The following is an 18,093-nucleotide window of genomic DNA, read 5'->3' as shown; positions in this document are numbered from 1 at the left end:
CTGTGAGTTGGTAGTCAAGACACTTTGAAAGGGCTTAATTTCAGGTCTGCGTGGATGGATCAAAGGAGGAAAGGATATTGTGCAGGGACTTCAGTGAGAATGAGATTTCAAAACTCATAGAATTCTAGAGAATATTCTCCTTTCAGGTTTTCTTTTCTGATTCACACTCATCAAAACAATCACAACAATCAGAATGGATTGTAATGAAACTCCAGGAGATCTGGAATGAAACCAAAATCCATCGGCACATCTGTTGTCTGCTCCGAATCCCACAGACCCAAATTTGAAAAGTGTTTGACTATTCAGATGTAGGTACATATGTAAGGTATCTGACTTTCAGAGGATCTATACAATTGCAACTCCATTTGTTTCAAAGATTAATTCTCTAATTTTAATAAAGCTAGAGGGTCTTCATGCGCTGACCTGGAAGTTAAGGATTGCTCTCATTTTGGTCTCTTTTCATTGCTTTGAGGGAAAGTTCATAGCCAAGAAACATGGCTGAACTCGTTGGGAATCCTCGCACTGCATTGACCGTGACGCCCCTAAAAAAGACCTGTTGGGGATGGAGAAAGGTTAGAGCATAGGAATATACCGGCTATTTTAAGAAGAAGAAGAAAACATTGAACGAAGTCATGGTGGGCTTCTGAAGAACCAAATATTGGTTTACTCAGGAGATAGATTCTCACTGCCGGTCTTTGCTAAAGTCTGCGCTGGAGAACGGAAACGCAATGGCAAAGGTCACTGGTTTGGTATCACTGGGCTCCAGTCTCCCTATGGACCTCCCCTCCGCATCTACCAGCAAGAGCTACGAGAGGTAGAGGGTAAAAAATGGCCTCATGCCACTGCTGTAGAGCAGAAAGCAAGAAATCTAGAACATCTTCCAGTGTTGTCCTATCCAGCTACAGCCCCTCCTTCCCTGTGCATACATAAGATAAGCATGAGGGGGTCATGCACACCCCAGGGTACAAGAAAGCTGTTGCTTTCATGCAGCAAATGCTCAGACTCCCGGGGTTGGGTCTATGGGTGCAGAAGACGTTTGAGAATCAGAGAGGGAGGAGCGGTGTGGCTGTGAGCCAGCCCGGCCAATGCGGGCGCTGTGCCACGCGGACTATTTTGCAGCTTTCACCTTTGAGCATAGAAACAATTTCTCAATCAGCAGAAAACTAGACTTGCTCCGTACCTTGCTGAGAGCCAGCTCTTGCCACCAACTTTGGGAAAAAAATACTTGATAGAAGCTTATTTTTTCACCTGTGGGTTCCTAAGGTCAAGGTTTGGTGCTCATACATATACCAGTGTTTTCTTTCATCAAGATAATAAATATGAATATATATAATATATAATAATAAAGATGAATATATATAATAAATATGACTTCCCCTTCTGCTGAATATGTATTTTTTGGAAAGATGCTGGCATTTACAAGACCCTGCGTTTTTTAAGTCCTTGAACAGTAAAGTGCTTTCTGGAAAGCAGAGAAGGTGCCCTTGTTGCTTCTTGCTCCTGGCATTGGCTTGTCTCCCTTCGAAAAACCTCCTCTTTACAAACATTGTTGCCTGGTGATTGCAGGGAGTATCTCTGCTGGCCTATTTCTCACAAACTCACCCCATTAACGACCCAGGCTAATCACTGTGGTCACTACTCTAAGCACCAGAAGTTCAGAATAGACGTGAAAAGTAACGTCAGCAAAGCAAGCCCTTCCACGCGCTACAAAGGCAAAACTCCCACGCCTGCTGTAAGAAAGCACGGAAGATCTCGGCTCTAAGACCAGAAGCCCATAGATTTAAGTATCTAATCAGTATTTCCCCTGAAATACTGAGCTCTGCTAAACACAGCCACGTTTTGTATCCAATAAATCCAGTGAATGGTGCCGACTTGTACCAGGCAGAATCAAAACATCTTCCCATTGTTTAGGATAGAGTTTGCAATGTGAAATTGCAATATTGGGATATTTAGGGTATTACTTGATTTATTGGGCTCTTATTTTGTTAGGAAAGACAGAATTTTCTGGGAGGAAATTTATATTTTTGCAGTAGCTATAAAGGAACACAAGAGAGACAAATTAAATAATAATGAAGACATATGAAGAAAAGCCATAAACTTTTCTCATCAGAATGAACACACCTGACTACGGAGAAAGAAGAGGGCTATATTTACATTTTTTTGTGTGCCGGGCAATTGTTTTCAGCACTGTGAATGCCGTTCCTTTGTCCCAGAATGAAAACATCCAGAGCTGGGTTTGCCATTTATCATCTTTGTGTTTCCTAACATCTAAAGAGATTTTTGCTTATAAGAGAAGGATCTATCACTCTTATCATCGACCCTATTGCCGGCTTCGGTCTGGGTGCCAGGCACGAGAGCAGAAAAACTGCAGGCAGCGCAGACCTCAAACAAAAAAATTTAAGTGCCTGGACTGAGGATGAGGATGGAGAGAGAAAGGAAAACACATAGAAATTCCCTTTTCACCCATCCTGTGTTTTACTGTGTGCCAGACTGCCCGTGCAGGGCAGGTACTCTGCGTAGAGCCTGGGGCACCCTGAGCCTCCTCCGACCATCCCAGCAGGGTCTCTAGCGTCTCTCCCGGTGCCTGTGCGTCATAGGAATGTGACTTTCTTCGCTCAACGGCAAAAAACAAACCAGGCTGCTGTGACAGCTGCCGTAATATAGTGGCAATAGGTTGGCAAATATTTAAATCACACCAACTTGTGATTTTGCAGGTTATTTTTTCTCTTTGTAACTTGTTACTTTCCCCACAGAGTGTGAAAATCAACCCTTTGGAGCTAAAAGCCCACATCATGTTTTGGTGACAACTTAAATACAGATTTATATCAATATCAGGAGACGTCGCTTCTCATAACCGTGCATTGGCAGCGCAATAAAGCTGCAAACCCTGGTTCTCTGCCATTCACATTCAGCAGAGGCAAAGTTTGCAGGTAGAACAAACAACTTTTATTACACTGATAGACAAAGTCAGAAAAAGAGATAAGTATTTTTTGGCACACAGCCCTTCTTCAGGTTTGAAGCCAAAGCAATTCTGATTTAAGAGCATTTTCAATCCGCTCTATCTTGGTGGAAAATGAGGGTAAATGCGGCATCAGTTCCACCAAAGCATTGCCCAAGGCGACCCAACGCACCTTGGGTGCCAGCACGGTCCTGCTGGAATCAATTCCCATTGACTTCGGTGTCAGTGGGAACCATTTAACCTCTGCATTTTGTCAAAACAATCACGGAGGCAAGGATTTCTACCTCTAATTTATGATAAATCACATCCACAATTAAATGCACTCACATGAAGTGTTATTTTAAGTTAATTACACCAGCAGACCGTGACCCCCAGTCGTTCATTTTTTCATTGCTGTAAGGTGCATTATTACTCTCACTATTATGATTTAGAAAGAATCTGCACTATAATTACCGACTGTCATTATTATAATTTAGCAGTAACTAACTGGCTTTAGCTGTCTCTCAACCCTGCAGGTAGGTTCGTAACAGCCATTGCATTTCCCAAGTGAAAATTAAATGCCTAATGTCCAGATTTTACTTGAAATATCACTTACTTTTAGGCCCTCGTTCCGGTAGCTCTGCAAGATACAGTCAAGGGTCCCTTTGTACTTGTTTAAATGAACTCCATCTGCCTGAAGTCGACTTTTCACAACGTCCATTGGCGTAGCAGTCACCCAGGAAATGGCTCCTAGAAAAACGCAGAAGTATTTGAACAATTTCTTCTCCCTATTTCCACGGCCGCAGCTCAGTGAAGTCAGAAATTCACCTCTTGTCTACCACGTCATATTCATGGGATTTTTGTTTCAGTGCATTCACCCTGCTCAGGCACAGGAACGGTATTTCTGGGAGCAAAGTTCCCTGTTTCCGGAGGAAGTGGTGAGATTTTGGGGGATACGCTGGTAATCAAATGCAGAGAGCCCAGGAGGTGCTCCCCCAGGTGCAAATACATCTTCTGCCGTGCTTCTGGTGGAGCATGGAGATGCCGCGGGAAGAGCCTGAGCTGCAGGGAGCTGCTGCTTAGGGCAATTTAAAAAAAACCAAACACCCGGAGTCCTCAGATAATACTGCTGAAAAGCAAAGTTTGAGCTGAGAATGCAAATAAGAGGCTGGTCCATCTCATGCAACCAGGATTAAGCTCCACACAGCTGAGACACATCGTCACTCCTATAAAGAAATCCTCTATTTACATTGATTAGCCTGCAGCTGAGTGGGATGTTTTGCCTCTCTGGAAAGGTCAATGTATGACCCGAATACATGGCCCAGTTGGACAGACAAGAGCTACGTGAGTGTGGGGGCATACTAGAGAAGCTGTTCAGATGGGCCAGGGCTCTTGTTTATTTGCAGAAGAAACAGAGAGGGCATTTTGTAATCATTACCTGAGCTAAGGATTGATCTGCATTTAGGGGTCTGCAATTGAGAAATGGCCAAGAAACGGGGAGTGGGTGTAGGGGTGACCTCACAGATGTAAGCATGGTGGGGAATGAGCATGCTGGTCTTGCGGGCAGGTGTACACAGGAAAAAAAAGAAAGAGAAGATCAGTAAGAGTCAACTCTGCTGCGCGCGGGTAGGGTGCACGCCCTCCTGGTGGGCAGCCAACAGGTTGAAGTCCTCTTCTGGAGGCATCTTGGCTGCTGTGTATCACTGGCAATGTGATACTCAGGCTGCCGTGAGACATCCAGGGAGGTGAAGGTGCCGGCTCTTTTCCTTGTCACTGACATTGAGCCTGATGAAGATCTGATAACATGACTTCCATAAAGTTTGTCAAGTCATAAAGCGCAGCTGTGGTGCCAGGGGACCTGGCCCCAGGGGAGGAAGGTCATTTAGCCCCCTGTCTTCTCCTGGTGATCGGAAGGATGTGGTGGCCCCTGAGCCACCCCCCCAGGGAACCTTCCTGTCCTTGTTTTGCCCAGTGTTGTGGGAAAAAAGGTGCTTACCTGCTACACCCCCCGCCAGCCAGATGGAGGAGGGACTAGGGGAAATGCATCCGTCAGGGTTAATCCAGCTACAGAAAAATGTGTAAGGGATGAAATAGAGGCAGTACCCAGGAACATCCCTCAGAAGCATTGCTCCCATGCCTCGGTATATTCCTGCTATCCCCTCTTTCTGTAGGACTGTCCTAAAGCAGTGAATTGGGCCTCGGTACGCAGGAAATCCAGGAACTGTGGGCTTCGGTTTAATGTTTGCTGCAAAAAAAATATAACTGTTATAATAGCTCTATTGCTACAAAACTCCTCTCAAAAGCCCACTGCCATCCAACAGAAATTGCTGCTATCCATTTTCTTTTGCTGGAATGAAGATGTACAGTGGGGAAAGAAGGCTTTTGGAAAGAACACTTAGGTCCATTTTAAAAAGACATTTAGATGCTTATCATAGGGAAGCTTAGGAAGTGTGGGTTAGATGAATGGACAGTGGGGTGGATAGAAAACTGGTTGAAAGATAGAGCTCAGAGGGTTGTGATTAGGGGCACAGAGTCTAGTTGGAGGTCAGTGACGAGTGGTGTTCCCCAGGGGTCAGTACTGGGTCCAGTCCTCTTCAACATATTCATCAATGACCTGGATGAGGGGATAGAGTGCGCCCTCAGCAAGTTTGCTGATGACACCAAGCTGGGTGGGGTGGCTGACACACCGGAAGGCTGTGCCACCATACAGAGAGACCTGGACAGGTTGGAGAGTTGGGCAGAGAGGAACCTTATGAAGTTCAACAAGGGCAAGTGTAGGGTGCTGCACCTGGGAAGGAACAACCCCATGCACCAGTACAGGTTGGGGGCAGACCTGCTGGAGAGCAGCTCAGCTGAAAGAGACCTGGGAGTCCTGGTGGACAACAGGATGACCATGAGTCAGCAATGTGCCCTTGTGGCCAAGAAGGCCAATGGCATCCTGGGATGCATCAAGAAGAGTGTGGCCAGCAGGTCGAGGGAGGTCATCCTCCCCCTCTACTCTGCCTTGGTGAGGCCGCACCTGGAGTACTGTGTCCAGTTCTGGGCTCCCCGGTTCAAGAGGGACAGGGAACTGCTGGAAAGGGTCCAGCAGAGGGCTACAAAGATGATTGGGGGACTGGAACACCTCTCTTATGAGGAAAGGCTGAGGGATTTGGGTCTCTTCAGTCTGGAAAAAAGACGGCTGAGGGGTGACCTTATCAACGCTTATAAATACTTAAAGGGTGGGTGTCAGGAGGATGGGGCCAGGCTCTTTTCAGTGGTGCCCGGGGACAGGACAAGAGGCAATGGGCACAAACTTGAACATAGGAAGTTCCACCTAAACATGAGGAGGAACTTCTTTACCCTGAGGGTGACAGAGCACTGGAACAGGCTGCCCAGAGAGGTGGTGGAGTCTCCAACTCTGGAGACATTCAAAACCCGCCTGGACATGTTCCTGTGTAACCTGCTCTAGGTGACCCTGCTCTGGCAGGGGGGTTGGACTAGATGATCTCCAGAGGTCCCTTCCAACCCTGTGATTCTATGATTCTATGATTCTATGATTCTATGCTTCAGGACAGATTTTTCTTAGATACTTTGCATGCCTCCCAGTATGTGTCGAGTGAGATTTCCAAATGAATTTAAGGCCATGCACACAAATTTCATGGATTTTAACCACATCTGGTGCCAAGCTGCATCTTTGAAAGCCTTGACATCTTCAGAGTCTGGCCCTTCTGATACAGGGGACTGAGATGCTTTTGGAAAGGGCATTAGGTTGCTGAGCTGCATGGAGGCTTTTCAAAATGGACATAATAGTATTTTATCAAAGCAATACAAAAATGTCAATATTCCACAGTTAAACACCACAACTGTAATCGTGAGAAAGGTGTTTGTGAAACTGCTGAAATACAATCTGTCAAGCTCTGAAGCTGTGCCGTCTCTTCCTTTGGCTGTGCATGGGGTCGGTGGGGTTTCATAGAATCATAGAATGGTTTGGGTTGGAAGGGACCTTAAAGCTCATCCAGTGCCACCCCCTGCCCTGGGCAGGGACACCTCCCACCAGAACAGGTTGCTTCAAGCCCCGTCCAACCTGGCCTTGAACACCTCCAGGGATGGGACATCCGCAGCTTCTCTGGGCAACCTGTTCCACTCGAGCAGAAGCAAATCCTTCTACCTGCAGCTTCTGGAGAGGTTACAGCTGCCCACTGCAATCCTGCCGGTGTCCCCTTCTGACCCATCTTGCCTGTGCCTGGGTACCTGGAACCCTGTCCCAATAAGCCAGCAGTTTTCCAATATACATGTGAAATTTTGGAGGTTTATGGGCAAATGTATGTGGGATTGAGAATGTGCAGCAGTAGATGGGGAGCTGGCATTACCACTGGCAGCTGTGATGCTGCTGATGGGATCTCCAGGGGACCTGACAGCCCGGGGACTTGCTGTTCCTGCCCCATGGCTTGTGGGGAAGGCAGCTCCTGCGGCTCCTGGTCCTGAGCAGACCTGCCCATGTGTTCATTATAGATGCCAATCAGCAGGAAATGCCAGCGGAGATCCGATCAATGTCATTGGTAAAAACCCTCCCCTCGAGCTGCGCAGGATGGGGTCCATCCTGAGGCTGGAGGAAGCACCTTCAGCTCAAGGTGGTGGCACAAGGCAGCAGAGAGCTGGGCCTGGAAGCAAAATTGTCATAAAGCTCTCAGTAAACACCGAGGACTGGCAGAGAAAGGAAAAAGAAACTCTTGCTTCTTACCTTCGATGTACGGCTGCGTTTGCATCTGCAGCCTTATCTTTACCAGGTCCACAGGAGTGCCGATGCCCACAGAGATGAACCCTGCCACGATGCTGGCCAGAGCCACATCGGCAAGCACTGGCGCCCGGGCCGGGTCTCCGTGGCGGAAATGGCTGAGGAGCCGCTGCGTGTTGCTGAAGACGCCAAAGACCACGGAGCTGTAGACGGCGATGCTGGCCAGTGGGAAGGACATGCCTTTGAAGAAGCCGGCCACCTACCCAGGGAAGGGAGCAGGAGTTAAGAGAGCGAACAGGGCTGAGCAGTGTAAAAACCAACTTGTCTGTTGGGCCAGAAATGTAAATCCAAGTAGCAGGTGTCTCCTGGAAACGGCTGTTTGTACATGCTAATTAATTCATACTAGAGACTTGTAAAGATTGTGCAGAATACGGGATATGCTGAAAGCACAAGAACCCACGTAAAAGTCCCTCTTCTGGCCAGCTTCTGTGCTGGCATCACCAAAGTCAGCAAAATACCTGCGGTTGAGCTTTGCCAGCAGGTACGGGCAAACCATCCCCTGTGGAGGTAACACCCTGACCCATGCGGGAACATGGGCAGTGTCATTTATCACTCCCTGCCAGGGATCTGCCTTTTCCCTATAGGAATAACCAAGAGAGTTACCTTTGAGTTAAGCAAGAGGCGGCTATAGGGATTTGCAGGCTCAGTTGCACCAGCTTTATTGATCTTCATATAACTGCTGGTGTCAACAGTGACTTTGTGTAATTGCTTCATGTATTTATCTATTTGCATTTTCTACCAGTGCATTTTAAGTAAGATAAAGTACTTACAGACTCATTTCTGTACACAGTGAGAACACAGCTGAGTGTATTGCCATACCCTTGTCCAGCTTGCAAACGAGTCTGCAAAAGACATTCATAAAATGCAATTAAAATCTGATGCTTCCAGCCCAGGGAAAGCTCACGCTACATAAACAATGTGCACTTTGCTTTGAGAATTAAGCCTTCCTTAGTTGTAAAGAAAACAGAGCAATAAAATAAGATATACGTGCATCCACCCCCTTTGAACTTTGCCAGAAGCGGGGCTAAAGGGGATCTGAGAGGTCTGAAACTTTCTGCAACATCTGGAATCGATGACTGTCAAATTGCTCTGGAGTCCAGACCAGCTACTCTGGCCCATCAGAGCGCTGGTGTGCAGAGCTGTCATTGGCAAGGTCCGGATTTATGTGGAAATCGGAGAGTGATGTGGTCTCCTCCATCCGGGGACTCTCGGGGGAGGTTGGGATGTGTTGCTGAAGGATGGAGAGGAGAGTTCCCTTGGGAGGCTTCCAGGGCCCTTCCCATCCTAGGTGGATTTTAAGACGTAGAAATACTAAACGGAGCCAAAATAGTTTGGAAATTCTCCATGCTTGACTCAAAAATACATTTTTTACATCATGTCCAACAAAGACATTTTGTTTCTGGAAAGCAATGGTCATATGCCTTCCAAAAAATGCCTACAACAGCTGTGAGAAATGGCGTGTAAATCACGACAAAGCCTGTATGATTCAACATGCTTTCCCTGCTCTCACACACACACATATATATACACACATGCGCACACATATTTACACCATCTTTCATTCAAGCTGCTGAAAAGTTTGCAATAAAAATATCCTAACAAGTGATGCATTTTGGGGGCTTAGAGGTGTGTGAGGAAGTGGAAACCCTGTTTGGGTCAGAGGAGCTGGGGCTGCAGCAATTAATCTCGGATGAGGCCGGAGCTCATATTTTTATCGGAGGACACTCACATGTGCTCTCTTGGGGACGTTTATAGGGAATGGGGACACCATTTCTGGTCACATCCGTCAGCATTGCTGCTAGCAGGAATGACACAATGAAGCCCAGAGGGACAATGCCGACCTGTGCTGGACACAGTCCCCTCTGGCGGCTCAGCCCCAACTTACACTGGGGGTGAAGCAGAAATGTTATTTGGGAATTTAAAGCCCAAAGGAGTGAGTGTCCTCCAGAGTTCATGCCTGGGGAGAGCTTTTGGACAGCAAAGAGCAGGTTGAATTACACAACGGCTTGGCCCAGAGCCCTGCAAGAGCCTCGCCGGCGGCGTGCCGCAGGGGGACCCGGAGGTGGGGAAGAGAAAAGGACAGAAGCTCGGGCTCACCCTTCACCCCAGGGATGCTGCATCCATCCATCCATCCATCTGCCCGCACCGAGCCCCGAGCACTGCTCCGCACCTGGCCAGAGGCCACGGGGAAGGCGGCAGCGAAAGTAGAATATTTACCGAGCCCTTACAAACAAGCTGGTACAGGCAGATGCCAGCTGCGGCTCACGCGGGGCACGTTGTGCAACGCAGAGGCGGTGGGTGCAGACCTGTGCGTGCCGTGACTCCCGCCGGGGGGAGCAGGGATGAGGGGGGCACCCTGGCGCAGCTCGGCACAGGGCGACCGTGGTGCACAGCCCTGCATTCCCTCCTGGCTTCATTTGCACACTTAGCCAGACATTTCTGTTTTGCCTCCGTGGGCTTGTTTTTTTTTCCTTTTACACAGTAACCAGGTATTTAGAGGTTCAAGTTAATACATTTTTTGACTAACTGAGTGTCCTCACAAGCTGCTTCTCACACATATGCCCCTTAACGAAGCTGTTAACACCCAGCCCTGAAATCCCCGCTGGCTTCTCTGTGAAAGTCAGCTGATGGCAGCTGGATATTCCTCAGGAAACTTTTCCTTTCTGTTACGTTTTAATTAGACAGGGCCCTTGGGTGACACCCAGCAACTGAAGAAAGTCCTGGGGAAACGAATGCAATGTGGAGGATAAAACGTGAGAAAATGTAAAACTATTTACAGGGGAAAAACAGCTGCTTGGGTTTGATGGAAGCTACGACGCTGGGAAGGGGCCAGCTGGAGGAGGAGGCCTGCTGGATGGGAACCATGGTGCAGATACCACAGACCCCATCCAACCTGTCTTCCAGTCTTGACCTCTCCTCCAGGTGGGGAAGGACCCCCCATGCCTTGGAGGCTGCGAGTGCTGCTGAGCTGCCCCTTTCACAGAATCACAGAATGGTTTGGGTTGGAAGGGACCTTAAAGATCATCCAGTGCCACCCCCTGCCCTGGGCAGGGACACCTCCCACCAGTCCAGGTTGCTCCAAGCCCCGTCCAACCTGGCCTTGAACCCCTCCAGGGATGGGGCATCAACAACTTCCCTGGGCAACCTGTTCCAGCGCCTCACCACCCTCACAGTAAAGAATTTCTTCCTGATATCCAATCTAAATCTCCCCTCTTTCAGTTTGAAGCCGTTACCCCGTGTCCTATCTTTACACTCCCTATCTTAGCGCCGTGTAAAAACCCTCCTTTCCACTCCCCTTCCGCTAAATTTGGAAAGATAACAATTCTGCCTACTTGGTATTCCCAGGCCATGCCCAAAGCCGAGGGCAGCAGAGGGGTCAGCCTGACAGTTGTCTTTATAAGCACTGAAGGATGGGCTCGCTCTTTCTTGGCAGCCAGAAACTCAATGCTTCCCAGCAGGATCCTCTCTCACTTGTTGCCAAACTCCCCCAAACCTGGCAGTGACGCCCTGATGGCTAGCCCGAGATGGGGATTGCCTTGGCAACCCTGGGCAGAGCCTGCCTGCGCTGCCTGTGCCCTGACAGGCCATCTCCTGATCCCAGGAGAGCCGGCTGCCTGCAAGGGGGTGGCTGTGATGGCTGGAGAAGGGACATGGGGGGGGCCGCGCTGGACCCTGCCTCCTCCCCATCACCCTCTGAGGGTCTCTAAGGCGCAACCAGGACCACTGGCTCTTGGGTTTGTCTCATCTGACGGCCCCACCGGGTGCCAGCCATGAGGCTTGAACCAGATGAGAGCACATGGGCAGAGCAGCAATGGAAGCTGGGCAGAGATGCCTATCACGCTGTACAAAAGGAGAAAGGAAAAAGAACAGGATCTTCCTCTACATCTCTGCATCACTAGGGATGGTCAACTCGCTTGGGTCAGGCTGTATTGGTGTCCGCATGGGCTTGTCTGCATCGTGCTAGCAAATACCTTCTTACATCTCTAATTCCTTCCCTCTGCGGAATAATTGTCTGGCAGGAATAATTGCATCTCATTGCCCTGGGATAACAGTTTCAGCACTCTGCCCTTCCAGCGTTGCCAACACTAGGAAAACACATAAAAATGTGCCTGCGGCAAAACAAATATAATTCCCCCGTTGCCCTTTGAATACTTGTCTGTGGCAAAGTTCAATCAAACATTGGCAGAACAGTTTGGTAAACCACACATTAAGTAAGGCCAGGTTTAATTTTCAGCATTAATCCTCACCGGAGGAAATCGCACGTATCAGCCAGTTCCTTTAGTTTCTCATTTGAAATGAGCATAGGAGAGGAACAAAGGCTAAAGTCTATGAAAACCTTTCTACCCAGGCTAAATTCCCCCTTGGGCTGGCAGGGGAAGTGAAGGTCTTTTGAAGCATCATCTCGAGAGAAGCCACCTCCCCGTCGGTGGGGTTTTGGGTGGTGACATGAGATCACAGTTCAAAGTCTTTACCTTGATGGTGTCCAGGGGGTGGCCCACAACCACGCTGGCGGCTCCTGGGGATGGAAGCAAAGTATTACACAAACCATTGAAGAAGGTTTTGTGATGGGACAGGAAGCGATGGGTTTATAGGGGAGGAGGAAATTTCCACGGGAACAGCCATACTGGGCCAGTGCAGTCTCTAACAACAGGCAAAAGGTGGGCAGAAACACTTGTACCTCTTCTCCCCACGCCCCCCCCAGATACTCTCCTGGACTCCATCAACATCTCAAAGGCATCCAATCGAGAAGAGGAGGTGGTGGATTTGTATGTTCTGTCCATGAACAAACCCCCTCACACTCTTGTAAGCTCATGCAAATATTTAGCCTCAAAAAGGTGAGATTCAGGTTAGACAGGAGGAAATGCTTTCCCCTGGCTCGGATAGCGATGCACTAGAGCCAACTGCTGATGAGGACTGTGAACCACCATCCTTCGCTGTTTTAAGAGCAGTGTATAGAGCTACCCGTCAGGGATGATTCAGATAAAGAGGATCCTGCTCCATATTGATCTCGATAGTTCCATCCAGCTTCATTCCCCATGGTTCTCCAGGAGAAACTGGCCCATTCCCCAACACTGTCCTCCCCAGGCCACTCACTGCCAGGAGCCCCCGTGGCAGGCCAGAGCACGGTTTGGTTTTCCTCTTCTCCGGGAAGACGGAGCAACCCATGTGCTGTGGCCAGGATATGGTTTTGTGTGCTTATAGCAAACACCACCTGCAGTTTTCAGGGTGTTTGTGGAGATGGTGGACAGTTTGTGCTGCTTCCACATCTGCAAGTCTCCGTGCAAACCAGTGTCCCCAAGTGCTTTGGAGACTACATTAAATTTCCCACCTATAGTGGATTAGGACTGAAAAGAGCATCATGTCCTTGGTCAACACGTTACGACTTTACTCAAAAATGTGTTATAAAATCTCCCCGCTCCTCCTGGACCTTAACCTGAGGCCACCTGTGGTCTAGTGCTATGCATGAAAACTGGCCGCTGCCACCCACACCGGTGGCTGTTCACCCCCTGGGCATCCTGTCCCGCTCCCGGGGGTGTTCGGCAACAGCGCAGTTCAGCGGGGCAGGCTGTGTGCTGCAGCCTCCGCAGGCTGCAAACATCCCAAAATCTCATGTATCCTTTTGGCAGAGGTTCTGGGGTGGGGGTTTTTTGGGTTTTTTTTGTTGTTTTTTTGGTTTTTTTAGAGTCAGCTAACCTATTAACCTGAGCTGGCCGGTCAGGATCCGTGAGCCATCTCACATCCGTACCCCGAACCTGGTAGCCAGGGCAGAGCCCTGGTCTGCAGTGGCCAGTGCTGTGATTGCCCCTTTGCCCGGCCGCTCCTGCAGCCGCTCCCGGGAGCGGGGCAGCCCAGCCGTGCCCCTTATCAGCTGTTAAACCCAGGGGGAACATTCGCGTTTCCCTTTTCTTTCTGCTATCTGTTTTCCCGGTGTTTGCAATCAGCATTTTCAGCGTGCGGGATCGATACCGCACCTCTGCCGGCATCGCCGCCCTGTTTACCGTACCGGAGTCAAAGCCTCCCCCCGGGGGTGTGTGCGGCTGGGCGACCCCGGGTTGGCTGCTGCGAGCCCCGGGCTGTTCGCCTCCGAGCCCGGGGGTGCTTCCAGCCGGGAGAGCAAGGGAGGGAGAGCCGGGGGCGTGCGGAGTGGCTCCGGCAGCCGGCCCCCACCACCGCAGCAGCATCACCCGTACCCACCCTTCAATCTTAAGTATCCCGCCCGCGGAAATGGGATTAAACTGCACTTCTGAGCCAAAGCAAAGCAACCCGCGCATCCACCGGTACGAGCACGCCGGTGGGAGGCACAGAGCGTAGGTGACACGGAGGATTTTATCCCCGCTCAGGCTCCTGTCCCCGTCCCCTCTCCCTCCACCCCCGCCCCGCCGCCATCCCCCCCCTAGCCCACCGCACCACTTACCGCCCACCCAGCCCGCCGCGAAGTCCTGCAGCTGGAGGCTGCCCATGCCGCGCCGCCGAACCCCTCCCGCCGGCGGGGCAGGGGGTCCCCAGTGGCCTGGGGCGGGGGGCTGCGGTCAAGGGTCCCCGCCGGGTAAGGGGGCTCCCGCCGGGCAGGGGGTCACTCCGGACAAGGGGTTCCCCGCCGTGGGCAGGGGGTGCCCGCTGGGGAGGGGTCCCGCCGGGTAGGGAGACACTCCGGACAGGGGTCCCCCCCGCGCGGGGTCCCCTCCGGTGCGCGGTGCCCCCGGCAGCCCGGCGCGCGCCGCGGAGTGTCTCCCAGCCGCGGTGACATCACGCACCGGGCCTTAAAGGCGCCGCAGCGGGTCCGGCGGCGGGGAGACACCGGGGCGGGATGGGCTGGGGGGACGGGCGGGCAGCGCGGGTGTCCCCCCGCCTCTCCGGTGACCGGGGTCGGACCAGGCTCCTCTTCACCCTGGGGCTGGTGGCAGCGAGGAGGTGGAAAAGCAGCACCGGGGGTTTCCGTATGAAGGGGGAAAAACCAGGGATTACTGGGGAAGTATGCTATAAATACTTAAATTAGAGGTGTAAGTCCAGAGATAAAAAGCATAACTCACACGGCCTTACTCAACTGAAAAACATCTCCGTTTGCTTCACTGAAATCACACCGCCCCATCTTTTCAGGAGATACCCCCAGTTTCTGTGTTATCTTTTCAGGACGTATCCCAGTTTTCTCTATTTTGGCAAGCAATGAACAATCGCTCCCTACCCCCTTCCCTCTCCATAGCATTCACCATTTTCTTGTACCACTCTTACCTGCTTCTCCCTCCTGGCTTTCCCAGAGTCAAGAGCCCAGCTCTGTTTAGTTCCCCTTTCACGCAAGATACTCCTTTTCACCCTCCTCTCTCATTTTTTTTTTTTTTAAAGTCTTTGAACTGGGCAAACAGAACCACAAGTAATAGGAACAAACCAGGCATTCAGCAGCGTAAACGTATTTTCTGTTTTGACCTCAAACCCTTCTCTGGTAATTCCTAACATGCCTTTCTGATTGAGACTGAAAGCCGGGCTCTCTTTCCTGAAGAGTAAATACCTGATTTTGAGCCCAGCCTGGCCTGTGTGGCACCTTCAATTAGTAAAATCTAACGTCTTACACCTGAATAGCATGAAGCTACTCAATAGCAGGACATCCTTCTGGTCCTTAACCAGCTCACTGATATCCCTGTGCTCACCGACTCCACCACAAAGCTCCTCTTGGACTCCAGGGGCACGACTTTGCTCCGCAAAAGATGCGTTGGCCCTTCGACACCGAGCACGTACGTCTGTCCCATCTGGCTGTGGTTTACTACAGCCCAAAGAGAATTTTGTTCCACAGAGGTCAGATTTCTGCAGGCAGCAGTTCCTTGGATCAGTTTTGGAGGCTTTCTGAAAAGACTGGCATCAGGTTTGCTGCACTGCCCTCCTGGAGTACCAGATTGGGGTTTGTTGAAATGTATTTTGTCTACACATTCTGGTAACTACGAAAAATGTTGAGAGTTTATAAACAAGAAATCCTGAACACCAAAATACTGGCTGAAAATATAATATTTTTTTCTGAAATAATTAGTATTTTAATTTCTATTGATAAATAAACATTTTCTACAAAGAGAGACATAATTATTCAAGCAGACCTTAAAACAATGTCCCCTTATGTGGGTGCACATATAGAGAAGAAACCTTATCACCAAGTTGACTGAAGGGAGCTTTTGTCTAGAAATTGCTGATAGAAATTCGATATTAGGTGCATAGTTATCAGCTCAGATAATCTACACCTGAAATTTTAGATTTTTCAATGTATGTAACAATGCATGTTCTGCATGAGGAGGGTTTTCCTCAAGCACCAGGTCCCAAATGGTGCACAGCAGGTTCCAGGAGTCTGTGGTCCCCGATGAATGTTGGAGACAACGTGTGTGCACAAGCACCGTGGAAACCTGACGGCTATTTGTCTTCTCAAATAAATCTGTTCTTGTCTTTTTAGAAGAAATGCGATTCCATATAAACAGTAATGCAGAAAGAGGATATCATCCTCATTTTTCACACATATTTTCTTGCAAAGTCAGGAGAAAAGCTGGCTGAATGAGGTAATTATTCAGATAGCAGCATTAATCATTAATCATATGAATTCTCTTTAACTGTGAGCAACACATTTCCACGCCAAAGTCAGAACATCTACTGATTGCACAAAGACCACTTCCAATAGTCTCCGGTATTTCCAGGAATACTGGAAATGGTCTTTGTGCAATGTTGAACCAAGAGTTGAAACCAAGTATTACAGAGACTTTATTGTAAACAACTCCCAGCCTGGAAGAGGAGGGTGGAGAAGCTGGGAGGGATGCAGAAGGTGAACTGGGATGCTCTTGCAGCGGTACCCGTGGACATACTCACCCAGCAGCATGCAGGGGTGCAGGACGCTTACGGTTCTTGCCCTCAGCTGCTGTCAGCAATACCCAAAACCCCAGAAATCAGCCCCATAGTGGGCAGAGACCAGTGCACAAGCTCACAGTGGTTAATATTCATTTGGCCCCTCGGTGCCCTGCTCCTCTCTGGTTTGTGAGGGTGCGTTTGCCCCTAAGGAGAAGTGGCTGCAACTCAGAGAGTTTATTGTGACTGTCAGCTGCGGATTGCGAGCAGACGAGCCGTTCCCATGCAGACTGCGGCACCTCTCAGCGGTTATGCACAAATAATCCTGTGCCGCTGCCGGTCCGTCTGCAGGCGTTTTGCTGTTATACTGGAGTGAACTGGGACCCATTAAAGCATAGCAGACCTCCCTTGCTCTGGACAGTGGCACTAGCCAGGGCATCTTTGCACTCAAACAGGCTTTCCAGCATGCTGCCAAGTCCTGCCAATGGACAGGACTTCAGCCGACAGTGTGAGATACACTACTGCTTGGTGAGACCTGCACAAACACCTCCGTCTCCCAGCTGGTGGAGGATCTCCTTTTGCTGATAACAGGCAGCAGTGCTGCATGGAGAACCGGGAAGGGATCCATCCTTTCTGCTGCTCTGAATCCCACCCTGGGCTTGTAGCCACTGACAACAAGCACCGGTCAGAGGGAGAGGAGCGTGGTTTCCATTAGGGATGAGGAATCCTCTTCCTCCTGCCAAGAGGCGCAATGGGGAGATTGTGTCATTCTCAGCACAGCTGATTCTAACTCCTCCTCAATCACAAACCCATTATTTTTCGCTGTACCACACTCTCTTCACCAGCTTACCTTCTTTCCACAGCAGGTTTTAACACTACTGGTAGAAGAGAAGAAGTTTCCCATCATCTTACCAGGGGCCGTATATTTTCTCTGTGCGAGCACCGCAGTGCAGGGACTGGGGCAGACTCGGTAACTCGTGGTAGATTCACACTTAACCGCTCTGGGAATTAAAGAACCGACTCAGCAGGGACAGAGTATGTCGGAGATGAAAGGGGATTATACATTTCTTGTCCAACTGTAAAAGATTTCTAGGCTGTGATGCATTTCACTGGAAATACAGCTGACCCAGGGATAAATCCCCTTTAAATATTAACCTCTTAGTAACATATAATGGCTTAAACTGCTGGGCAAGATACAAGTAAAACAACATTAAACCTCACCGCTGCGTCCAGAGTCGCTGGTCATCAGTGTCCAATGCTTGGTGCCTCTTTGAGAGGCCGAGTCCCATGAGCGGAGGCCAGTAAATTACAAAGCAATGTACAGAAACACCCTGAAGCAATGTGTGGGCAGTGATAAGAAGAGAACTTCATGGTCTGCAGCAATCAGACGGATCCAGGCAGCAGGAAGACATGTCAGGGGCCACATAGCAGAAATAGTTGTACCCTCCAGGAGCTGCCGAACAAGCTCAGTTCTGTGGGCAGCGAAACAGGAGTGATTTCTCTGCAGAAATGTGCGTGGAAGATGGATTAGGGACTATGAAGACACCAGAAACAGGCATGGAGGGCC

The 18,093-nt window shown here is 49.8% G+C and overlaps 1 protein-coding gene across 5 annotated transcripts in view; it reads right to left on the bottom strand.

Annotated features, from left to right (window-relative positions):
• Window positions 1-15,493, bottom strand: part of SLC25A48 (solute carrier family 25 member 48) — a 28,491-nt gene extending 12,998 nt beyond the window's left edge. For 2 of the 5 annotated variants that reach the window (XR_012589520.1, XM_074604288.1), the window contains exons 1-7: window positions 14,131-15,493; window positions 12,188-12,231; window positions 8,486-8,557; window positions 7,662-7,914; window positions 4,935-5,183; window positions 3,555-3,688; window positions 424-553 (exon numbers count right to left, since the gene is read on the bottom strand). Coding sequence is in view for 4 of the 5 variants with exons in the window: in XM_074604288.1 (XP_074460389.1) it covers window positions 431-553; window positions 3,555-3,688; window positions 4,935-5,183; window positions 7,662-7,914; window positions 8,486-8,557; window positions 12,188-12,231; window positions 14,131-14,176 (921 nt within the window). In the remaining variant the exon portion in view is untranslated. The remainder of the gene's footprint in view (window positions 1-423; window positions 554-3,554; window positions 3,689-4,934; window positions 5,184-7,661; window positions 7,915-8,485; window positions 8,558-12,187; window positions 12,232-14,130) is intronic. The other 3 variants (XM_074604286.1, XM_074604287.1, XM_074604289.1) reach the window with 3 other exon arrangements.
• Between the last annotated feature and the right edge of the window lie 2,600 nt (window positions 15,494-18,093).

Source organism: Larus michahellis, chromosome 11 (assembly GCF_964199755.1).
Source record: "Larus michahellis chromosome 11, bLarMic1.1, whole genome shotgun sequence".
NCBI lineage: Eukaryota > Metazoa > Chordata > Aves > Charadriiformes > Laridae > Larus > Larus michahellis.
The sequence above is the reverse complement of the archived record's forward strand: the minus strand, read 5'-3'. Positions and strand labels throughout refer to the sequence as shown.